General features: G+C 39.2%; 1 protein-coding gene across 3 annotated transcripts in view; it reads right to left on the bottom strand.

Moving 5' to 3' along the window:
- The window catches only part of FRMPD1 (FERM and PDZ domain containing 1), a 133,503-nt gene that overhangs the window by 35,185 nt on the left and 71,603 nt on the right, over positions 1–26,715 (bottom strand). Inside the window, exon 2 of one of the 3 annotated variants that reach the window (XM_089913421.1) lies at positions 13,538–13,642. In XM_089913421.1, coding sequence (XP_089769547.1) covers positions 13,538–13,638 — 101 coding nt within the window. In that variant the 5' untranslated portion in view covers positions 13,639–13,642. The other 2 variants (XM_022600267.3, XM_089913422.1) reach the window with 2 other exon arrangements.

Genomic DNA, 26,715 nt, shown 5'->3' with positions numbered 1-26,715 from the left:
ATCTGAAAATCACCTCTCTGTCATTTATAATAATTTCAAGTTTCAACAAGGACCAGGAAATATTAAAAAACTGCTTCGTGGAACCAAAATGCAGGTGACAAGTCCAAGCCTTATTACGCACATTATCCATCAAGGAGCTCTCTTAGGAGCGAGGAGAGGATTTCTCCTAGGTGAGCATATGGGTAATACTGAGAAGTGTTAGAAGACAGACTTAACAAGAGGGAAGAAACAGAAAACTCTGATAATTTATACTGAATAAAACCCATAGGTATTCCTGATTTTTTTTAAAAAAGAAAACTTTAAAGCTCTGAAAGGATCTTTCTAAGTAAAATAAATAATATAGTGCACTGAAAGGCAAAAATCAACATCTGTAGTCCTTTGAAAAAGCAACAGGAAGGACACCCTAGACACTACTCCTATTTAATGTGGCAGGAGAAATGCCTGGAATACTTATCAGAGAAGGAAAAATGATAAGAGGAATAATAGCGTACCTTTTTTTTCCCAAACAGTTGATGATCTACACCTAGAAAATGAATTCACAAAGAGAATTGCTAGTGCTTAAAAAATAGGTTTAGTGGAGTTGCAGGATAAACACATAAAACACAGCCACAAAAAGCATCCAACAATTCATTAAAAACAGAGGAGCTGAATGTGTATTAGGCGCTAGACATTCTTAATAAGCTGATGCAATAAAGGAAGACACAGTAAAACTGAGGCTGGATTCCTGGTTGGGAAGATTACATATTGAAAAATGAAAGTAAGTACTGAACGAAAATATAAATTTGATGGAATACTGGTTAAAAATCCTTCCAAATTAAAAAAAAAATTGATAAATTGATGACAGTAATAGTAGCAGTAACAACAACAACGATAATCATTTGTAACATTTATTGAACACTAACTATGTACCAAGGAGTGATCTAACTTGTTTTCATGGCTCATTTGACCCTTACAACACACTTTTGAGGTGGGTATGATTATTATCCCTATTTTATAGATAAGAAGACTGAATCTTGCTTTGAGAGACTTTAACCTGCTTAAAGTCACATAGCTGGGGAGGGAGTTTCAAACTGGGGCTACTTTCTTCAAAGGCACTGCAGCACAGCTGTATAATGCAAACCACATTTGTAAATGTAACTTTTCTAATAGCCACCTGAAAATGGGGGAAGAAATGAAAAAGAAACAAGTGATTTTTAATATATTTTTATTTAACCCAATATATCCAAAATACTATCATTTCAACATGTAATCAATAAAAAAAAATTGATGAGCTATTCTGCACCCTTTTTTTCATATTATGTCTTCAAAATTCAGCGTGTATTTTATACTTACAAAGCATATCAACTTGGACGCTATATTTTCAGCAGAAATTCTCAGATTTCATAAAATTTACAGTTAAAAAGTAAATTTTCAGGGCCAAGTTCTTCCGAACATACTTAAGAGTTTTCCAATAACTGAATGATCAGTCTTTACATTTAAATTAATTAAAATCAAATAAAATTAAGTATTTAATCCCTCAGTCATACTAGCCACGTTTTAAGGGCTTAACGGCCATCTCTGGATAATGGCAACCATATTGGACAGCACAGATCTAGAGCCTATGACAATGTATGAAAAATATACAAGACTCTCATATACAAAAAGAAAATTTCTAACTTCAAAATTGTATTAACAGATGTTAGAGCAAATACCTTAAAAGGTACTTTATGTCAATTTGTCAAATCTTATATAGTTATATAAAATATTTATTGTGAGATGTGGGTGCCTTTTAATGTAGAGTGGGTCTCCAAAATATGAGAAAACTTGAAGCCTAGAAGCCTTAAAAGAGCTGTGCTTCGGGGCTTCCCTGGTGGCGCAGTGGTTGAGAGTCCGCCTGCCGATGCAGGGGATGCGGGTTCGTGCCCCGGTCCGGGAAGATCCCACATGCCGCGGAGAGGCTGGGCCTGTGAGACATGGCCGCTGAGCCTGAGCGTCCGGAGCCTGTGCTCCGCAACGCGAGAGGCCACAACAGTGAGAGGCCCGCGTACCGCAAAAAAAAAAAAAAAAAAAGAGTTGTGCTTCAACCTAGATTATTTGACCTGGGAGCCTGGGCTCTTGAATACTAAATACTGCTGCAAGAATGAGGGTAAACAAGATGTGCAAGCACACACTCACGTGTGGGTACACCTGGGTGTGCATACACCCACCTTCCTCTCTTCTATAGATCACAATCTTAATCTGCTCCTATCAGACAGAGGCGATGATCAAAACTGCATGGCGTGGTCTTCACCAATGAAACGGAATAGAAACTTTAGAAAATCTTTTAAAATATTAGGTGGCTAGCCAGAAATAACTCAACATGGTGACATAATCACCACACTGCAGTACTAAACACCATACAAAGTATTACATTTCAAAAAGGTCAAAAGAGAGAATTATAAAAACTAGAAATAAATACAGACAGTTTATGCCAGCTTCTGGAGAGGAGACACATTTTTAAGGATTAGAAAATTAGAGACAGGCATAAGATATAAGATGGATGGTTTGAATGTGAACTTCAATAGCTAACACATAAATACAAATAAATAAAAGATTAGATAACAGAATAGGACACAAGGAGAAATATTAAATGATAAAAGTTTATAACTTCATCTTGTACACAAAAACTAACTCAAAATGAATCACAGACCTAAATACAAGAGCTAAAACTATACAACTCTTAGGAGAAAATATAGGAATAAATCTTTGTGACCTTGGTGTCATATTAGACATGCACAAGCAACAAATGAAAACATAGATAAACTGAACTTCTTCAAAATTAAAAACTCTTCTGCTTCAAAGGACACCACTGTGGACTTCCCTGGTGGTGCAGTGGTTTAGAATCCACCTGCCAATGCAGGGGACTCAGGTTCGAGCCCTGGTCTGGGAAGATCCCACATGCCGTGGAGCAACTAAGCCCATGCGCCACAACTACTGACCCTGTGCTCTAGAACCCATGAGCCACAACTACTGAGCCCGCATACCACAACTACTGAAGCCCGCACGCCTAGAGCCCATGCTCCACAACAAGAGAAGCCACCGCAATGAAGAGTAGCTCTCCCTCGCCACAACTAGAGAAAGCCCACACGCAGCAACAAAGACCCAACGCAGCCAAAAATAAATAAATAAATAATTTTATTTTTAAAAAAAAGGACACCACTGAAAAAGTGAAAAGACAACCCACAAAATGGGAGAAAATATTTGCAAATCATATATCTAATAAGGACCTTGCATCTAGGATACATAAAGAATTCTTATAATACACTTAAACAAAAAAGACAAATAACCCAAATAAAAATTGGGCACATAATTTGAATAGACATTTCTCCAAAGAAAATATACAAACAGCCAATGAGCACAAGAAGAGATCATTAGCCATTATGGTAACATAAATCAAAACCACAGTGACATAACACTTTATACCCACTAGGATGGCTATAATCAAAAAGATAGGTCAAGTGTTGGCTAAGGTGGAGAAAATGAAACCCTCATACAGTCTTGTAGTTCCTCAAAAGACTAAACATTGAGTACCATATGACCCAGCAATTCCACTCCTAGGTATATACCCAAGAAAACTGAAAGCATTATGTCCACACAAAGCTTGCACGCAAATGGTCACAGCAACATTATTCATAATAGCTCCAAAGTGGAAACAACCCAAGTGTACATCAACTAATGAAATGACAAAGACAATATTCCACAGTAGACTATTATTCAGCAATAAAAAGGAATGAAATACTGATATATACTGATATATACTATAACATGGATAAACCTTGAACACAAGGTTTAAGTGAAGGAAGTCAGCCACAAAAGACTACAAATTGTATGATTCCATTCATGTGATATGTCCAGAATAGGTAAATCTATAGAGACAGAAAGTAGATTAGTGATTGCCTAGGGCTGGGGAAGGAGGGTTTTGAAAGGAAATGGAGAGTGACTACTAAATTAACGTATGGAATTTCTTTTGGGGGTGATGAAAATCTTCAAAATTCATTGTGGTGATGGCTGTACATCCTTGTGAATACACTAAAAACCAGTGACTTGTACATTTTAAGTGGGTGAACTGCATGGCATGTGAATTATATCTAAATAGAACTGTTGAAAATAAGTAAATCAATTAAAAAAATAAAATCCTAGAGGGAAAAAGCTTACAATAAAAATATATGCAGAATGGGCATAAATACCTGCAGTAAATACCCAGATTTCATGTGCTCAAAGCAAGTGAATTGACAACTTGCACATGAAGAAATAAAAGCTGGTAAATAACAGAAAATGTACAACCTTCGTCATTGAAGAAGCACAGCTGAAAGGACTACAGAGAACTACTACATGGCTACTAAAGCACCAAACGTGAATAAAAATAATAAAGCCCAACATGTGTGGGCCCTGGTATTTAAGGTTGACTGTATAAATTGGCTATTCAATCTCTCTGGAAAATAATCAGGGAAATTATAATATGAATTTAAAATTTGATCATTTTCTTTGACCTTCTGTTACCATTTTGACTGACATTCCTCAAAGTAATAACTGCCCTCCACCCAAATAAAATATTATTTGCACTAGACTATGAATTCCTAGAAGATAAGGGTGACTTTTATTCATCTCTGTGTTCCCTGTGCCATAAAGTCCTAGAACAGAGTATGAACTCAAAAGACCCTAGCTCTTGAATATTCAAAAATATTTACCATAACTTTATTTAGAATAGTGGAAAAACTTGAAACCACCCAACAGAGAACAGATAAATCAAGCACAGTAAGGAATTGCCCCAAGACTCTACATCAATGAAGTACCACAAGCCTGTGAATCTTAGACATACGTGGAAACACAGCTTAGAAAACACCCTTCCAGAGCATCTTCTAAACTGTGGTTCAAACCCCCTTCCTAAGGGAGAGATCAAATTATTCTGTCCCCACAGCTCCCCATCACCCACAGGATAAAAGTTAAACTCCTCAACCTTACTCTCATGTTCCTTTGTCTTTAAGTCTCAGGCCCTGGCCAACATTCCCTACCCACACTCCTTCCCAGGCCATCACTCCAGCCTAATCTTACCTGCTGCACCAGTTTTGCATCTGGGCCTCAGTTCATGAAGCTACCTCACAGGAAAATGTGAGGCCAATCAAAGCCCAGCTCAAATGCTGCCTCTTCCAAAATGCCTTCTCTGATTTCCTAGCTAGACACAAGTTCTCTCAGCTCTGAGCTCTTCTGGCCTAGAGCACCTCAACTTCAGTGATAACTGATTCTATATATCATCACCCCGAATAGACTGTAAATTCTCGGGATGCAGGAACCACTTTTTACCCACCTCTGTATTTCTCACCGTACCGAGTGAAGAACTTTGCCCACAGAAAGCATCTGTGCTTATTAGGTGAATACATGAGCAAAATACTATATAGAGAGAGCATGATGCAAAATAGTACCACCAATATGATTAGCAAAGGTGGAAATGTATATTTAACCACTAATAAATAGCAGACAATTTGAATGTGACAGAGTTCAGTGTTTGTCCTTTGTTTGTTTAATTTGAAATATAGCTCAGCCCTATGACAATCGTCCTAATCAAGACCCATCTTTTCCATGTCCCAGAGCTCAGTAAATGGTATCAGGACAAGGCTCAGTTGCTCCAGCCAGACTCCTGGGAGTCATCTTTGACTTTACCCTCCTCTCACCCCTAATATCCTATCCGTCAGTACTACAAAAGATCTCCAAGATGTCCACTTATCTCTATATCTCCATGACCACCATTCTATTTCAGGACCCTGTTACCTGTCCTGAAGAAGATTTCTGTAACAGTCTCCTAGCTGGTCTCCCCACTTTTCATTCTTATCTCACCTGAATGATTCTCCATCCAGCAACCAGACTGATATTATAAATGCAAACCTGCTCATATATCTGCCCTGACTAAATGGCCTAATCCAAAATCCTTAATATGGCTTAATACAGCGCCTGCCCACCACTGAAGCATCTACAATGAAGCCATTTGTTCTCTCGATATTTTTGTTCCAGCCAGACTAGTATCCTTGGAGTTCCTCAGATACACAAGGTCTTCCCTCTGCCTAGAATACCCCCAACACCTAACATAACACTCTTTAGAGATTTCCCAAAACACCCAACCATACACTATCTGCCCAGCTCCTACTCAATCTTCTGGTTTTGGCAGAAATATTCCTCTCCCTCTGCTGAACCTGTACACTGAACCTGTACATCCCGTTTTGAAACACACATCATCTTTGAAATGACCAGTGTGAAGTCTCTTGTCCTTTCTAGACAACAGCTCATATGGCAAAACTGTGTCTTTCTTGCCCCATGTGCTGAACTCAATGCTAGGCATAGAACACGGCTTCATAAATGTTTGGAGACCAAAAGAAAACCACCGACCTTACCATATTTAGAACAGAATCCATTTTGATGCTTTTCAAGTGGGTAGGCTTCATTTATCTGACTTTTCCATTTGGAATGGTGTGCTCCTCAACAGTGGTAGATAAATGAAGCCCCGCTGTGCTGGCTAATCCCTGGATGGCATCAGGAACTTTGGCCCAAAGTCTGTTTTTTGACATTTTCCCCAAAGGCCACATTTCAGCTTTTGTTTGGAAAGGGATTGCTTAAGAACAGGACCAAACCGTGGCCTCTCCTCACAAAGAATGTTCAATATTTGACAGAGAACTGAAGGAAATGATCTCTGTAGCAAAATTTCCTCCTCTGAAGAACCTTATAAATATCAAACTAAGCGCCAACAATCCAAAAACCTATGTCTGATGCCTCTGTAATGGTTTCAAATCATAAATCTGAGGTCATTGCTGCGATTTCACTTTGGAACCGCATAAGACCTGGCGACACTAATAGAATTCCTGTCAGATAACTGCATCAAGCCTAAGGTAGAACTAGAAAAAACATGTAAAATTTATCATGAAAATAGCCTCGTGTAGACTAATTCTGTATTTTATGGGTCATAAGTTCATACTGAGCTGATCAATAATGCTGAGAAGAAAAAATAACAGAGATAGATTAGGTTTCAAATATTCTCTGGCTTTTTATCTGCTCTCTAATAGGTTGGAAAATATATTTTGCCTCTATCTTGTAACAACAAAGAATTCACCTTTGAGTTCCAGCAGGATGTGGAGAAACTACTTTGAATCTATGGTTAAACACTGTATTATGTTCAGCTTGAGTGATTTTCAAAGCTAACATCTGGCATAAGCTGGCTTTTTAATCCAAAGTTTATTCAAAGAAAGAAGAAATAGAAGTAGCAGCTTGTACCAGAAAGAAATTTATCATGTAGTCATAATCATAGGGCTATGCTTGTGGCTGTGGAAGTTTCTGGGGGACCCCACTGAATGTACATATTGTGAGTATAGTGCAAAGGCCTACAGTTGAGAGGAGGAGAAAGTATTCCACTGTTACTTTAAAAGGAGGTTCAGGAGACAATGGCAACCCTGCAGATGCAGCACAGGAGCCTTCTAACCTGTTCTGTTCGAGCCTTTCTGCTTTTGCCCATGGGTCAAAGAGCAACAAAAAATTGGTACCTGAAATGGTCTTTCTACATCATTAGGAATATTATAAAGGTCAAAGATACCATCCCTATAATTAGTAAACAGACTATGGTTATAATGAACAAGTAAATTTGTAAAGAGTGCAAAACCAATAGCCAGGGCTCTGATACCATGATGCCATGATGCATGTGTGTGTGCGTGTGTTCATATGTATGAATATGTATGCCTGTGTGTACATGTGGGTGTGTGCACATGTGCGCAAACATGTGCATGTGTGTTCACTAGTATTAAGATTCAAGATGAATTGAAGGAAAGAAATCTTTTTAAACCCTGAGGGTAAAACCAAGCACCAAGAAGAAGGCATCAAATCCATCAAGCTCTTTATTATTTTTAAGTCTTGCTCTATAAAACTATTTCTGATTAAGCATAAGAGAATTCAGTAAATCTTATGCAAAATTATGTTAATAATACAATAAAATTATTCTAAAGTTCACATGGAAGAATAGGTAGGTAAGAGTAAAAAAAATGGAAAATGAAGAATAATAATAGTCTAGTTTAATAGATAATAAACGTAAGTAGTTTTAATACAGGTGTGTGAAAACAGGCCGTTAGATCAATGGAACAGAATAGCTAGTCCAGGAAGAGATACAATTTCCCACTCACAGACACAAGAATTTCATATATAATAAAAGTGAAGAAAGGAAAGATCACTCACAGTTAATGGTGATGCAAACATTACTTATTTTGGAAAAAACCAAGTTAAATCTACATCTCACAACCTATACAAAAATAAACTCCAAATTTAAAAATTAAATATAAAATACCTTAAACTATCAAATTGAAAATTAATTAAATTACTTATTGGGTGAGGATTTTCTAAGCTTAGAAGCAATCAAAGAAATCACCAAGAGAATATCATTTAACTATATAAAAATTGAAAATTGTAGGAGACAAAAAAATGGCATAATTAAGTGGAAAAGTATTCTATAACATGTCATTCTCAGTTTATCACCTCCCTAGTTATACAAAGCTGTTAAGAAGATGACAATTTAGTTCAAAGCAAAATGGTTAAAAATTAGTTTATAATGTAATGTCACTATGTTGCAGCTTTTATTAAGTAGTTTGTATTACACTATTTTTACAGAAATTCGAAACATGTCACAGAGACCACTTGGGGGGGTTAGTTATTTCTAAAAAAGCATTGATACTGTAAATGTTATTTTTATATTGGAATGTGAAATTAAGTGGTAAGAGAGTAGTCATCTTAATAATATCTGAGTAATTCTGTATTTCTACAATTATAGGTATCACTAGGCTTGCAATCTACACAAGCATACACACACATTCAAACTGAGTGCCACTATCCGAATTTGACTAGTGATTGTAACAATAACCACCCACTGAAAATTAATTTAAAATTGAAGAAATCAAAGCAACTTTAAAAGTTGACACTCTTCCCCAGAAAAACGTCCATTTTAAGACACATTATATAGCTCTAACATTACCAAGGTTCATAAAAGTTAACAATTTGTTTAATAATGTTTGGAAATGGTAACTGTTATTTTTGACTAATTTCCTCCTAGACAATTCAATTAGTGTCAGAGATAAAGTTTAACTTTTATGGAAAAAATGGCAATTACAAGTAAGCAAGTACAACTGGCTGAAATGAGTGGAAGCTTTTAAAAGTCTGAAAAAAAAACAGGATTGCTAAAAGATGCATGTAAAACTATATGACTACAGATTAACTTCTATGTGTTTCCTTTTTTTAAAAATTTATTTTCTTTATTATTTTTCTTTATTTTTGTCTGTGTTGGGTCTTCGTTGCTGCGCATGGGCTTCCTCTAGTTGCTGTGAGCCAGGGCTACTCTTCGTTGCAGTACATGGGCTTTTTATTGCAGTGGCTTCTCTTTTTTTTTTTTTTTTGAAGTACGCGGGCCTCTCACTGTGTTGTGGCCTCTCCCGTTGCAGAGCACAGGCTCCGGACGTGCAGGCTCAGCGGCCATGGCTCACGGGCCCAGCCGCTCTGCTGCATGTGGGATCTTCCCGGACAGGGGCACGAACCCGTGTCCCCTGCATCGGCAGGCGGACTCTCAACCACTGTGCCACCAGTGAAGCCCCTGCAGTGGCTTCTCTTGTTGTGGAACACAGGCTCTAAGCGAGTGGGCTTCAGTAGCTGTGGTACATGGGCTCAGTAGTTGTGGCTCGCGGGCTCAGTAGTTGTGGCTCACAGGCTCTAGAGCACAGGCTCAGTAGCTGTGGCACAGAGGCTTAGTTGCTCCACGGCATATGGGATCTTCCCAGACCAGGGCTCAAACCCGTGTCCCCTGCACTGGCAGGTGGATTCTTAACCACTGCGCCACCAGGGAAGTCCCTATGTTGCCTTTTTTCTGGACTATAAAAAACACTTCAGTGTACTTCTTTCATTTCTTGACCTGGCTATCAGGAAACTCAGAGCCAATGTTAGTACTCAAATGCTAAATCCTACATCTAATTGGTTTGCAATCTATTTACAAAATTTCCAGTCTTTATTTAAAAGTTTTTATGTGTTTTAAAACTGTAAGCCATCAAAATTTCCTCTTGGAAGAAGAAAGGATGTAAAATTTAAATATATTTTAAATAAATAATATAGTTCCTTACTATGAAAGCCCTTAATCAATAAAAATTCATTGAACATCTACTACATACTATGTATGCACTCTTCTAGGGCTGAAGATACTTTGTAAAACAAGACAGTCATGGTCTTTGGTCTCATATGTGGCAGGAGGGTTGGAGTAGAAGAGTCATATAATAAACAGGTGGGGGAGGGTAGACAAAGAACAAGTAAATAAATGGATATGTTATTATAAAGTGTGGTGAGAGGGGTAAGCACTCTGCCAAGGAAGCAGGAGGAACAAGATGAAGTTGGAGAGTTAGACCAGGAACAGATCATAAAGGGACTTGCAGGCCGTGGCGCAATGGCAGGTGGGCCACTGAATGGTTTGGGGTGGGGTAGAGCCTGGGGTGAGCATGTGGGACACAAGCAGTTTGTATTCCGAAGAGTCCACTATGGCTTCAGGGTGGAGCAGAGAAAGAGTGAGTGACCACGGCAGTGCCCCCCAGGGACAGAGAGGTGGACAGATCGGAGATATGTTTGAAGGTGAACTGACAAGAGTTGCTGATGGGGTGGAAACAGAGTGTGAGGAAGAGAGGAAAATTCAGTTTGACTCAAGGGTCTCCTGATTAAGCAACCGGGTGGCAGGCGGTACCATTTACTCTACTCCAGGGAAACTGCAATTATTTATGCTTTTCAGTTCTTGATCATTTTCGAGTAATCTGAGGACACCAAGAACCCAGTCTGAATCAAGGTTGCAGGATTAGAGATGAGAAACAATTTAAAGAAGGCTACATGTGATTTATCCTAGAAACACAGAAATGATGTCTTCCATGGACACTGCCAGGAAGCTTTCCCTCTTTTTCTGCTCTTTCTCAAGCACTTGGAAAACAAACTTCCTACTAGACTCATGGAAAGATGCTCAACATCATTAGCCATCAGGAAAATACAGATCAAAACCACAATGAGATACAGTACCACTTCACACCCACTAGTATGTCTATAATAAAAAAAACAGATAATAACAAGTGCTGACAAAGATGTGCAGACATTGGAACCCTCACACCCTGTTGATGGAAATGTAAAATGGTGCAGTCACTTTGGAAAACAGTCTGACAGTTTCTCAAAAGGTTAAACATCAAGTTGCTAAATGACCCAGCTATTCCACTCCTAAGTACAAACCCAAGAGAAATGAAAACATATGTTCAAAGAAAAACTTTTACACAAATGTTCATAGCAGCATTATTCATAATAGCCCCAAGTGGAAACAACCCAAGTGTACATTAACTGATGGACATAGAAAATATTCCATAATGGAATATTATTTGGCAATAATGCTACATGCCAAACATGCTATAACATGAGTGAACCCTGAACATTATGCTAAGTGAAGAAGCCAGTCACAAAGACCACATATTGTATGATTTTATTTATGTGAAATGTCCAGAATAGGCAAATCTATAGAGACAGAAAGTAGATGAGTGGTTGCCTAGGGCTGGGGGAGGGGCAAACGGGGAATGACTGTTAACAGTTATGGGGTTTCTTTTTGGGGTATTGAAAGTGTTCTAAAATTAGATTGTGGTGATTGTTGCATAATTTTGTATATACACTAAATAAATCTGTACATTTTAAGTGGGTGAATTTTATGGTATGTGAAACATATCTCAAAATAGATGTGAAAAAAAAAAAGCTTCCTAGAGGCCAATGTTGCCTTTTATTTACATTCTGTGAGAGAAGGTAGATATTAGAGAGTTCCAAGGACAAATATTCAGGCAACATAAAGTTACACAGGTCTTTTTCTGCAGGACTTCTCAGAGCCTTTAATGTGCTAAAATGCACTATGAATCACCAAGAGTGGGTGGATAGGAGTGGGATATAGGCTGCATCATTTCCTAAATATATCTCTGGCCATGGAACATTTTTTTAGTAGAGAGCATCACATAGGACTAGGTTTTGCAGAATCCACTTTAGAAAACAATGTGCCTAGGAGTTTTCCCATTCATTCACCAAGCACTACCTGACTACTTGCAATCTCCTGGAACTCAATCATCTCTGGGCTATGAGATGTGGCTGGTACTTTCCCTGCCCTCCATAGAGCTTGTGGTCTAGAAGAAAGAAAAGGGATGTGCTCAAATTTAAGTTGAACACACCGGAAGAAGCACAATGCTGATGCTACAAACCAAATACTATGGGGCCCCTTGGGAGAGATTAATTCTGGGGAATTAATTAATTAATTAATTAATTAATGCTGGGGAACACTTCATGGGAGACCGAGCATTTCAGCTAGACCTTGAACTATGAGTGGGTTCTGGACACATGGAGATGGGAGGAAGGGATGTGGCACAGAAACCCAGGTCTAAGGGGTGGAAGGGGAAGTCGGGTGCTTGTAGTAGGGGAATAGCAAGTAGATCATTTCAGCTGGAGTATGATGTTGATGAAGCTGAACAGTAAGACAAACAGCTGTAATGGATTGTGGGTCAACCATGGAACGCCTTGAATGTCTAACCAAAAAATGTTTAAATTCATACTGTAGGAGATGAGGACCCATCAAAGGTTTCAGAGCAGGGGGTGGGGATGGTCGTAAACTAGTCACTCTCTGAGCCTCAGGGTTTCACCTGTAAAATAGGGCTAATTCTCCCAGCCTTATCCCATCGTAGTGTGTGAGGACCTGAGCACTTGGCCGAGGGCAGTGCAGCCCTGAGCAAGGTTTATTGCTCAGCAGCACAACAGCTGTTTCCAGTTCCTTTGGAAGAATATGTGTCTCAGAAACACCTGACATGTGATATTTCATCTCCGTGTCAGCTCCAGATGGGAAATCTGAGACTGAAAATGAGCGCTTTGAAACAGAACATATTTTAAGTTCTCTTGTAGCAGTCAAATCAAGTCTGTATTTGATTTCGTTTCATTTTGTTTAGAATGAAATAGGGACTAGAAGGAAGGAACAGCTGCTGTAAACAAAGACAGGGGAAGAGTATAAACAGCAGATTGCCTGACATCAAGTACTAAGACAAGCGGCGTGTGTGAGACAGCCAGAGACAGGGACAGTGATCATGTGTGAGTGTGGATTCAAAACAGTGTGTGTTCCAGAGTGTATAGGCACATGTGTGAGAGTATGTGGGTATGAGTGTGTCAGTGTGTTTAAGTCCATCTGTGTGTGAATGTGCGTGTCTCTGTAAATGCATGCATGAGTTTGGTGTGAGTATCTCTGTGTGTCTGTGGGTGCCCCTTGAAGGATGCAGGGGGAGGATTTGGAAAGGGACAGAGAGAAAGGCACTCCAGCGAAATTGCTGACCCATTTACACGTCTTCCATCACAGGGTGTTAAGAACAAAGCAAGCCGGAGACAGTGATCCCCAGACGCTGCCAAGACTGCAAAACTTCCTCCCACGGGGACACCGAACCCTTACAGACAGAAATCTCTGCCAACCCAGGAGCCTTACCGGGCTGAGCTGTCCCGGGAGCGCCGGAGCCATCTTGCCACCATTTGTTCTATTCTGTGTGCTTTCCGGGTCTGAAATAAACTGGTCTCCAGCATTTCCATTTACCTAAAAGGAAGAAGAGTTTTCTTAAGAAGCTAACCAAAATATTTGGAAGAGGATTCTGACAAATCACTATGATGCTTCCTGTATTTGCCAATTTTAAGACATGCTGATCAAATAACTAGGGCTCTCTATCTGAAATTAACATACACTGGTGCTCAGTGTCTACAGAGTGAACAACTTTAGCAGCCCTCTGCCCTAAGGAGTCCATAGTCTTGTGGTACACAGATAGGTTTTACATCTTAAATGGTTCAACGTAAGGATTAGGGAATAAAATAGATAAGCCTTCTCAAACTGTGACTATGACCCACTGTCAGAGACACACCTTCTGTGTGACACTGCCCCCCCGCCACCTCAACTATGTGTGCATCCCTGGACGGCACAGCTCCATTTTGCCTGCATCAGGAACTGCATGGACATGGAAGCATTCTAATCCCATTGTGCCCACTCTTCGGAGTGCTGCTTCTTTTGCTCAATATTTTATATATAATTTTTGAATAGGAAATTCTAATTTTTGAATAGGTAATTTTGAATTTGTATAATTCAAACCCCAGATTGTAAAAAAAAAAAAAAAAAAAAGGATACACAGTTACTGTATTGTGCACTTAAAAATTTGTTAAGAGGGTAGATTTCACGTTAAGTGCATTCTTACCATAATAATAAAAATAAGATTTTTGTACAGTGAACGGTCTCCTCTCTATCCTTCCCTTCCCCCAGCCACTCAGTTTCCACACCCATACATAATCACTGCTCTCCTACTTGAGATATCTGTCTTTCCAGAGTTTCTGTATGCCTATACAAGCAAATACAAATATAGATTTTATGTGTCCTCTTCTTAACACAAAGGATAGTACACCATACACATTGTTCTGCACCAGGCTTTCTTCCTCGATATCTTTCCACATTAATACAAAGAATGCCTCTTCATTCTTTTTGACAGCTACTGAGTATTACATTGTATGAATATACTGTAATTTAAAAGGTAGTCTTCCCTTGATAGACATTTGGGTTATTGCCAATCTTTTGCTATTGTAAATAATACCACAGTGAGTTATGCTGTACAAATATCATTTCTGCATATATGCAATTATATATTTGGATAAGTTTCCAGATACTGAATTGTGAGGTCAAAATTTATAAGCATTTGTGCTTTGATAGATATTATCAGGTTACCAAGAAAAATAGTATATATGCTTGAGATTAAATTTTCCTAAAACAATTTATATTTTTCTATTTACTTTTTAAAATACTGGTCTCAACTCACCCAATTAATTTCACAACCCAATAAATATTCACATGAAATAAGATATGACATAGTGAAATAACCATGGATACAGAGAAAATAAAAAAGAATTATAAGAGATTATGTTGCTTAACACTACACAAACACATTTGGAAACCTTAATAATACGGATGGTTTTCAAGGAAAATATAAATGATATAAGATGACCCTAGAAGAGATAGAAAATCTAAAAAGACAATTACCATAGAAGAGAAAATTGTTAAAGAGCACACTCCAAAAAATTCCAGGCAGACAGGTTCAAAGGTGAAGTCTTACAAATCTATAAGACGTAGCTCACCCTGACAATTTTTTTGTTTTATTTTAAATAGAAACTTTTAATTTTGGAATAATTTTAGACGAGTAAAAGCGTTGCAAAGATAATACAGTGAGTTCCACTATACCCTTCATTCAGCTTTCCCTAATTTAGCATCTTACATAATCATTGTAACTTTGTCAAAACTAAGAAATTAACATGGGTACACTAATATTAGCTAAGCTATAAATTTTATTCAGATTTCATCAGTTTTTCCATTTATGCTCCTTTTCTGTTCCAGGATCCAATCCTGGATATCATGCTGCTTCTAGCCAGCTTAGTTTATCTTCCCCAATGCTATGTTAGCTCTTCTAGAGCATAAAGAAGGAAATCTTCCAAATTCTTTTTAATCAGTCAGTCTAACATTGATACCAATTCTGATAAAAACACTACAATAAGGCAAAAATACAATCTCCCTTATAAATATCAAAGTAAACATCCCAAATAAAATATTAGCAACTAGAATCTATCAGTAATCAGCAGAATAATAGTGGGATCTATACTAGGAGTGCACTAACCATTTTCATATAAAAATGAAAACAGGACACCCAAACTCATCACTTTAGAAACCCAGAGACGTACACTTTTCATCAAATGCAGCCAAATACAAATTAATGGGTGTAAAACATAGGCTGCAACCAAAAATAAATTCCATTTAGATCAAGGGATGTATCAGTCTAGCTTTTTTCTACAATGGAGACAGCAGACCTGAATACTGTCTTCAGTTCTGTACAGCTCACTTTTTTTTTTTGCGGTACGCAGTCCTCTCACTGTTGTGGCCTCTCCCATTGCGGAACACAGGCTCAGCGGTCATGGCTCACGGGCCCAGCCGCTCTGCGGCATGTGGGATCTTCCCGGACCGGGGCACAAACCCGTGTCCCCTGCATCGGCAGGCGGACTCTCAACCACTGCACCACCAGGGAAGCCCACATTTATATCATTTTAAATTGCTACATAGTATTATTTTCTTTGTCCATATCATAATTTATTCAATAAGTCTATCATTGGATGTTTGTGCTGTTTCCAATTTTTCACTATTATGAAAGCTTTACAATGAATATGCTTATTCATGGTAAATGGCTACTTCCCAGGTATTTTCTTGGGATAATTCCTAGAAATGAAACTACTGGATTTAAGCATATGTTCATTTTTAAGAATTTGGAATGTGTACTGTCAAGTTGCTTCCAAGAAGGTACCAATTTGCACTCCTGCCAGGACAGACCTTTGCAAATATTGAATACTATCATTTTAAAAATATTTGCTAACAGGATGGAAAATAGTGCCTACGTATGATTTAAATGTTTATATTTTGAAAAATACAGAAGACAAAAGTAAATACAATCTACATTCTCATATATATTGGATATTATTTTTAAAATATTTGTTAATGGGATGGAAAGTATCATCTAATTATTAGTTTAAATATATATTTCTTGAGAAATATAGAAAACAAAAGTAAATGTCACATAGAATTCCATCACATTAAAAATTATATAAATTGAGTATCTTTCTTCAAACATCCAATCCAGTTCCCAGAGATTATCACTGTTAACAATTTGGTGGGTATTCACTCTCACGTTGCCCTAAATCTATAGAGACCTATATTACGTATATTAAAATATATAGGCCACAAAAATACAATCATGCTATGCTCAGTGGTCTGCATCTTGCATTTTTTAACTGGTGAATATATCACGGACATATTTCCAGATCAGAGCTCATTATATCAATAGTTTTGATTTGAAGTTATTTGATTACTCATATATCTGGACATTTTTTAGGCACTATGGCCATTTATGGTTCTTTTTTGTTACTTTTTAATTTCTGTTTTTTCCTTATCTTTCTACTAGAATGTCTGCCTTTTTGTTACTGCAAAAGCTCTTTTATAATAAGGATTACTTAATGTCCTTTTGCCAAGGACACAAAACCACATCATATTTCTGTGAGACTTACTAGGGAGGGTCAAGAATGTAGATTCTAGTGTCCTGACAACACAGAGACTAATCACAAAGGATACAAAAATAAATGTCCAGTAAAGCCTGCAGCATATTGTTTTCAAGTATCAATTGCCTCAGTCAGGCCCTTAACAGGAGTGAGTCAGCTAGCAATTACAGGATGTGGAGGTTAACTTTGTTTGCCTTATGTCTGAGCATCACACTTTCAGCACCTTCCTGTAGGGGTCTGGGATGCTAAGGAGACTTAAAACCAAGTCATATAAAGACTCACTGAAAAATCAGAGAATGTTTATTCAGCAAAGATTTGGAGGTGGCCTATATGATCATGGTTCACAAGTGGCCAAAAGGCCACCAGGTAGAAGAGACATACGCCATATGTTTCTGGGGTGCAGAGCCAAGATTAATGGGGGAATGCCACAGAGAGGGAGACTCCAGCTCAGGCTGCGGCTAGACCTCTCTAGTGTTCCTAGTGATCCAAGAACAGGATGAGTTTTCTCAAGAATTAGCAAGATCCTGGTCACTGAAGGCGGTCAGGCAAAGGCTGGATAACTAACTCTGCATGGATGTAGAAGGGACCTTACAGTGGAGTTCAGGGACCAGATGACTTCTGCAGTTTTTCCATCCATGTGACTTGAGGTCTCTACTAGATCTAAAAAGCAGACAAGATGATATTTGTTGTGCTCTGTCTCAAAACTCAAAGACCCACATCCCCTGGCGTAGCTGGAACTCCTGAAGTCACCACACCTCTGGAAGATACAAAATCTCTGACCACTATGTTGTTTCAATCTCCAAATGACTGCAGTGTTGCCAAGGATCTCAGACTCATCCATAATGATTTTCCATTCCTTTCAAAGGTCATCAAACTGCAGTGGTTACTTACAGGGGATTATTACAAACACAAATACAGCTTAGCTAATTGATTTCTGTAAACATATATGGCTCTAGTTAAAATAATTAATTTGCATTATATATCTGGACTGTGGGTAGGGACATGCCTTCATCTAGGAATCCCCAAAGACCAAACAAATGACATCAGCCAAGCCATTATAAGTGCTCCCTGACTCAGCAAAGCCTGAGCAGGACAGTTTAAAGTCAAGAAAATGACCTGCTAACGGCTTTAATATTTGCCTCTGGATTGCTGAGCCAATGGAAGAAAATAAGAGCCCAAATAATTCCCAAACATTTGAATCTTCTCTACAATCCCATTGCCAAGAAGTCATCCAGCCTCTAATTATTCTGTCATTCATTGTTAGACCAGCTGCTTTACATAAAGCTAAATTCCACACCTCCATCTCCGCAGCTTCAGTCCTCCACAGTAATGTTGCCCTCCGAGCACTCTTCCTTGCCCCACCACCAGCGCACCCTCCAGAATAAATCATCTCCTTCTTCTATACATCAGTCTTTCTGGACCTGAACATAGCAATCTTGCCTCCTCTGCCCTGGACTAAACATCCTCAGTTCCTTCACCAGGTCTTCATGAGACAGAATCACTTTAGATCACCCTCCCGTGGGCACACGCCAATTTGGCAAAATCCCTTAAAGAGTGTGAATCCTCAAACGGAACACACTTCTGGTTGTCTGGAACAAAATACTAAGAAGAAACAAACTCAAAATATTTTGCAAAAGGAGAAGAAGACCAAATACATTCGGGTGATAGCTATCTTACAAAGTAAATAGACAATTAAGGATATAAACCCTTCAAAAGGGATACAAGAGGTGATAACAAAGAACTTCAGGAAACCATTAACTGCTAATGAGAAATGAAAAACATCAAAGGAGGCAGCAATGGATAGAAGAGAAAGTGAAGAGTTAAAAATCATTTACGCTAAATTGAAATTAAAAAACAGATAGCAATTTAAGTGAAACTGTCAGAGCTACAATCAGATTGAGGATATTCAACTTACAAATAATAGGAGCTAGCAGAGAAAAGAGAAAAGGAATGCACAAAATTGTAATCAAAGAAAGCGTTAAAGGTAAATTTCTTGAGCTGGAAAATATGTTTCAAATATAAAGAGCACAAAAAGCAGCTCTCAGATATATGCCTCAAGGAAGGTTCCTTACACATCAGCTCAAGTTCTTAAATGTCAAAGACTAAAGAATCAGCCTTAAAATCAGTTTTACAAGAGGGGGAAAAGGGCTTCCCTGGTGGTGCAGTGGTTAAGAATTCGCCTGCCAATGCAGGGGACACGGGTTCAAGCCCTGGTCCGGGAAGATCCGCGGAGCAACTAAGCCCATGCGCCACAACTACTGAGCCCACACGCCACAACTACTGAAGCCCGTGCCCCTCTTAGAGCCCATGCTCCGCAACAAGACGAGCCACTGCAATGAGAAGTCTGCGTGCAGCAGGAAGAGTAGACCCTGCTCACCGCAACTAGAGAAAGCCCGCGTGTAGCAACGAAGACCCAATGCAGCCAAAAATAAATAAAATAAATTTTTTTAAAAAAGTAAAAGAGACGGGGTTCCCTGGTGGCGCAGTGGTTGAGAGTCCGCCTGCCGATGCAGGGGACACGGGTTCGTGCCCCGGCCCGGGAAGATCCCACATGCCGCGGAGCGGCTGGGCCCGTGAGCCATGGCCGCTGAGCCTGCGCGTCCGGAGCCTGTGCTCCGCAACGGGAGAGGCCACAACAGTGAGAGGCCCGCGTACTGCAAAAAAAAAAAAAAAAAAAAAAAAAGTAAAAGAGGAAAATAATATGATAATTTGAAAAAGATTAGGTTCATTTGCTTTGTAGCATATTATTTAGGTATAGATGCAGGCTCCGTTCATTATTTCTCTCTCTGGGGAATGTAAAAGCTTTACAAGAGTCTGTTCTTGAAAGATATCCCTGGGAGTCATTCTGTGATTTTTTTAACCTACTAGTGAAGGTCTTTTGTCAGTTTAGTGGTTTTTTTCTTTCACTATTTTTCCTCTTATTATACTGTCAGAAACTTGAGCATAGAGAACATGTCTTATCCCTTTTAATTCTCTCTCAGGACCTGTAACATAGGCTCAATAAATGTTTGTTGAATGACTGAAGGAACAAAATTAAAATAAAAGCAGAAATAAACTGGAAAATTAGAATAAAGTTTCACTTAATAAAGACAAATTTAATGTGGGCTCTTAAAGATTGAGAAAAACGTAAACCACTCTGATACAAGTTATTATTAACAAAATGAGAAATGAGCAAAGACAAACATTAGGGAAAAAACACGAGAGAGTGTCATACATGTTGTACACAATTTAGATAAGCTAAGTAATATGGGTGGTTTTGGAAGATATATTTGGAATGCATCTTTCTAGAGTCTTCCTGTTAAGTCCTTCAATTTTCCTGAGGGGCAGACTCCTGGGTAACAAGGTCAGCTTCATAGAATGGTGTCTCCCAAGATTTCCATATCAACCCTTTGGTATGTAAGTGCATTCATACCTGTGAAGGGATTTTCCCAGACCAGTTCCTTGGACATAGTGGAAGAAATACTTTCCACATAGGGTGTTAAAAGGAGAAGATTCTAAGACCCATACTGAAAGGTGAAAATAGGATTCTCACCAATGAAACACCCTGGTTGTAGCCTCTGGGAATCCAAGATGTTGATCTTTCCTGGATATGCTGAAGATTCCATTTGTTTAAAAATAAATCTAATTCACTAAACATACATTCATTGAAAAAAACACTCACAGGGAGATCAGCTTGGTGCTTTGTGACCACCTAGAGGGGTGGGATGGGGAGGGTGGGAGGGAGACACAAGAGGGAGGAGATATGGGGATATATGTATATGTATAGTGGATTCACTTTGTTATAAAGCAGAAACTAACACACCATTGTAAAACAATTATACTCCAATAAAGATGTCAAAAAAAAAAAAAAAAAAGAAAAAACACTCAGTGCAGGTGACTAAGAATGAGCGATGAGTAAGATGCAGCCCCTACCTCAGGAAAGGGTCAGCTCCCTTTCTGTTCTCTGCCTGCTGGTAAGAGATGCTTGGCAAGGTGGTCAGTGTTTTGGGCTCATTTATTCTATGGTTTCCACAAATTACTTCTATCTGCAGCTATCCTAAGGCCGCTCAGCTCCAGGAAACTGAGGTAGTTCAACACCTTTCCCCCACAAAGCAAAGAACCAGAACTAAAATTAAAACTTTGAGTAAATCTATAACTGCAGAAGAAATTCTGAAAGTGAATTTTTCAAAAATCTATTAAAAAATCCACACAGAACTTGAAGGTTGCTGTGTTTATCAGAGAATTATTTCAAACTCTCTCTCAAAATTAATAGACAAGGCTTCCCTGGTGGCAAGAATGGTTAAGAATCCACCTGCCAATGCAAGGGACACGGGTTCGAGCCCTGGCCCGAGAAGATCCCACATGCTGCAGAGCAACTAAGCCTGTGCGCCACAACTACTGAGCCTGCGCTCTAGAGCCTGTGAGCCACAACTACTGAGCCCACGTGCCACAACTACTGACACCTGCATGCCTAGAGCCCGTGCTCCACAACAAGAGAAGCCACGACAATGAGAAGCCTGCGCACCGCAATAAACAGTAGCCCCTGCTCACTGCAACTTAGAGAAAGCCCGCGCACAGCAACGAAGACCCAACACAGCCAAAAATAAATAAATAAATTTATTTTAAAAAATTAATAGACAATATTCTTCAACAAAGAAAAATGATAGCATGCTACCAAGTTCTTCTAATAATGCAAAGGTAGCCCTGAATTTAAAATCTTACAAAGCTTACACTAAAAAGTAACATAGAGGCCAATCTAACTCATGAAATACAAAATTCCTAAACAAGATCCTGGCCAGAAGATGTTAATAATTCTTGAAGCTAGGAGATGGGTATTTAAAGTTCATTTTACTATTCTCTCGACTTTTGTGTACTATAAAAATTCTTCTTAGTAAACTTGTTTTTTAATTTAAAAAATTACCTCCAGCAAAATCCAGCAACAACACATTACAAGGATAATACACCATAATCAAGTTGGATTTATCCTAAGAATGAAAGGTTCAAGTTAAGGAAAACTATTAATATGTTTTAGCTTATAAATAGAAAAAATAACAAAATAGGTGAGCATATCATAAGATGTTGCAAAATCATTCGTTCTATGTAATTTAGGCTCCTTGTTTTGATTAAAAAAAACAGAAATACCAGGCAGTTCAATATTATTTTAGAATGAAATATAAAAGCATTCCACTTAAAAGGGAAAATAAAGTTACAGTGTTCATCACAACACTATAGTAGCCAGCAAGTGTGATACAACATGAAAGAGAAATGAGAGATAAATACAGCAAAGGAACTTAAACCATCAGTGCCTACAGGTGGCATGATTGCATATGGGCCTCAATTTCAACATATCGGAGATAGTAAATAACCTGGGCAAAATTGTAAAGTTGTGAAGACTTAGGAGACTTTATAGACAATCACAAGTATTGAAAAGGACTATATGTGTAAAAGGAGTCTGGACTTTCTCTGAATGAAACCTAAAGTAAAAATTTATCCAAGTTCAAGAAGACAAATTCGATTCAATGTAAACATCTTTTCTCTCTCATTTTTCTTAAGGGAAATTTTAAACCATACACACATCAGACAGAATGGAATCATGAATCTCCATGCGTCCATGGAGTTAGCTTTAACATTTAACCCTTTTGTCCATCTTGTAAAAGACTTTTCATAATCAGAGCTATCAAAATGGCACCGGGCTACCCAGGTGAAGAGAGAGCTTTTCATCACTGAGGTGTGCAAGAAATACAAAAGATATTAGCAGGTCAGGGATCCTATAAGGGACAGTCAAAATTGGCTGGGGACTAGATCAATATGTGCCTTCCAAGCCTGAGAATCTATGATTTAGGAGGTGAAATGGATCCAAACTGTGTGCTGGCCTGGGCCAGATCATAAACAGCTTGAAAGCAGGGTTTCTTCTCTTAGTCATTTTTGTATCTCCAGTTCCCAACATAAATAGAGATTCAATAAACTTAGTGTTTGTTAAATGAATAAATGACAAATGAATGAACGGAACACAAAATGCAATGGTGGAACTTCTACACACCAGTAATAAACAAACAAACTCTCTCCCTCTATATATCTTCTTATAACATTTAATCTCCAATATACCCAAGGTCTGAGGATATAAACCAACTGATGACACAAGGAAAAAAACCACAAACGAGAAAACAAAATGCATGGCAAACATCCAGCCTTTTGAATAATGAGAGAAAATAAATTACCAAATTAGCATTTTCTCTTAAACTAACATAAATAATTGTTAAAACGTCTTGACCTTCCTCCCTTGGCTCCTGTGACATCTGTCTCCTCACTCTCCTCCAGCCTCTCAGACTACACCTACCCAGCTACTCCTCTTCCCTCCATCATCTAATTCTAGGTTCCTGTTCTCAGCTCCCTTCTTATCTAATTAAATGTGACACCTATTCTTTCTAAACCAGAAGTTCCCAAACTTCATGGCACATTAGAATCACCTGGGGAGCTTTTAACACTCCCAGATCACACCCTAGACCAATCAAATCAGAATGTCTGAAGGTGCAAGCCAGACGCTGGTAGTTTTTAAAGACCCCCCCACAACCCCGCCCGGTGATTCCAACGTATAACAAAGTTTGAGGTTCACTGCTCTAAACACTCCCCACGGGCGATGTCATTTACTCCCCCAGTTTCAGCTGCTTTGAGAATCACCTGCCTCTTTAGGATCTCTACCAAGACGTCCTATAAGCACTTGAGCCAGTCATATCTAAAATAGAATCCACCATCTTTATTTGCTCCGCTCCTCAAATCCTCTCCTCCAAGGTGGAACGTTTTGTTGAAGGAGACCACCATTTAATTTTTCTAACTGCCCAAGTCAAAAGTCATTCTTGACTCTTTCCCCGTTTCATGCCCCACAGTGAGCCAGTCACCACGTTCTATTGCCTTTGCTACCAATTACCTTAATCTCTCACCAACTCTCTTTTCTTAGTGCTACAGCCATTGTCCAAACTTTGATCCTGTCTGAAATACTACGATAATCTCCTAGCCAGTCTCTATGCTTCTAGACTTACCCTCCATCAATCTATCCTCCATACGGCTGCCAAAAAGATATAATGCAATTCTAATCATGTCACTTTTATTTTTAAAATCCTTTAGTGGTTTCCCTTCATCTTTAGGATAACATCTGAGCTCAAGAATTACAATAATATTAAAGACCCAATTACATTAACATGCTATCATTTACTATGTGCCAGACACTGGGCTAAGTAATTTATACGTGTTTTCTTATTTAATGCTTATTACAATCCTCACTTACGAAAAGGAAACTGAGGCATGAAGAAGTTAAGTAATTTGGCCAAAAGTACATAGCAAGAAAGTGGCAGAACTGGAATTCCCAATCAGATTAGCTTGCTTGTCTCTGGAGCTAGACTCAACCACTCCCTCCCACTGCCTCCCTCCCAGCCTTGGAGCAGCAGTCAAAGCCTTTTGTGATCTGGCCCCTGCCTACCTGTCTGTCTCATCTCCCTCACACTGCACACACCATCAGCTCTGAATTATCCACTGCTCCCCAAACAGGCCCTGATTTCTCACACGGTCATGCTTGTAGATGCTGTTTCCTCTGCCTAGTCCACACGCCCTGCCTGTCACCCACCAAATTCCTACTTGCACTTCAGTGAGCGGGCACTGTAGCACACTGGTCGAGCACCAACACTTCCCTCTCTGGCTTGTTTTCTCATCTGTAAGAACAATTACAATGATCCCTGCCCAGCTGTGTTCCAGGGTTGGTGAAAGGTTTACATTCCATTATATCGTGACAATTCTTTGAAAACTATAAAGTTCTATGCAAATGTGCCCATAAGAAACCTCTTTTTCTGAGGTAGTGTAAAGCTCAGTTGTATGACCAAATCTGAGACAAAAGTTTGAAGTATAAGAAGTTCACCTCTGCCATAAAAAGGAATGAAGTCCTGATACGTGCTACAGCATGGATAAACCTTGAAAACATTACACAAAGTAGAAGCAGCCAGACACAAAAGGCCACACATTGTATGATTCCATTTATACGAAATGTGTGGAATGGACAAATCCATAGGGACAGAACGTTGATTAGTGGTTGCCAGGGCCTGTGGGAAAGGGGAAATGAGGATTGACTGCTAATGGGTAAGGGGTGTATTTTGGGGGTGACAAATGTTCTGGAATTAGACAGGGGTGATGGTTGTATAACCTTGTGAATATATTAAAAACGACTGAACTGTACACTTTAAAAGAGTGAATTTTATGGTGTGTGAATTATGACTCAATTTTAAAAAAAAGTTTCTCTCTGGCACCTAGCTTAACCCTTCTGCCCCCTTTCCCTTGGTGCTAAGTAATATCCAACTCCAATAAGGAACCTGTTTTTCCTCATATCCTTCCCCCCATTCTTTCTTAGTAAAACCCAGAACACTGGTTCCCTAAAAGCATTAGAAGCATCTGGAGGGCTGGTTAAAACACAAATTGCTGGGGCCCCAGAGTTTCTAATTCAGTAGGGCCCAAGAATTTGCATTTCTAACACCTCTCTAGATAAAAAGCTAGGGAATCTTTTTTAAAAATATTTATTTATTTTTGTTTATTTATTTTATTTTTTTGGCTGCGTCGGGTCTTAGTTGCGGCACACAGATCTTCGTTGCGGCACTCAGGTTTCTCTCTAGTTGTGGCGCGCAGGCTCCAAGGCATGTGGGCTATGTAGTTTGTGGCATGCAGGCTCTCTTGTTGAGGTGCGTGAGCTCAGTAGCCCCGCGGCATGTGGGATCTTAGTTCCCTGACCAGGAATCGAACCCGTGTCCCTTGCATTGAAGGCAGATTCTTTACCTCTGGACCACCCGGGAAGTTCCAAAGCTAAGGAATCTGAAAATACCACTGAGCTGAAAGTCAGGAGACCTGGATTCTCTTCCTGACTTTGACTCTAATTAAGCCTGGAATTGTACAAGTCTCCAAACCTCTGGTTATCTCTTTTATCTTAAACATTGAATTTCTCTAAGAATCTGCCAATTCTAAAATTGTATCATCTCATCAGTTCCCTTCTTATGTCCTCCAGTGCTTCCCATCTCTAATATCCAACCTCTGCCCAGATGTCCAACTCAATTTCTCACCTGACAAGTTTGGAAAAGGAAGGGAACTAACATATGTATAACTGATAGCATGTTATTTACTTCTCATGACTGTCCCGCATGGTGGGAATCCATAACTGCATTTTGAGGACCAGGAAGCTGAGTATTCTAGAGGTTAAAGAACGTCCTTCGGGGCTTCCCTGGTGGCACAGTGGTTAAGAATCCGCCTGCCAATGCAGGGGACACGGGTTCAAGCCCTGGTCCAGGAAGATCCCACATGTCGCACAGCAACTAAGCCCATGTGCCACAACTACTGAGCCTGTGCTCTAGAGGTCGCAAGCCACAACTACTGAAGCCCACGCACCTAGAGCCCGAGCTCCGCAACAAGAGAAGCCACCGCAATGAGAAGCCTGCGCACCGCAGCAAAGAGTAGCCCCCGCTTGCCTCAACTAGAGAAAGCTGCGTGCAGCAACGAAGACCCAATGCAGCCAAAAAATAAATAAATAGTTTA

Source organism: Delphinapterus leucas, chromosome 6, assembly GCF_059928025.1.
Source record: "Delphinapterus leucas isolate spDelLeu-1000000601 "Yukka" chromosome 6, BTC_Dleu_Yukka2, whole genome shotgun sequence".
Classification (NCBI taxonomy): domain Eukaryota; kingdom Metazoa; phylum Chordata; class Mammalia; order Artiodactyla; family Monodontidae; genus Delphinapterus; species Delphinapterus leucas.
This window is presented reverse-complemented; position numbering and strand designations above follow the sequence as displayed.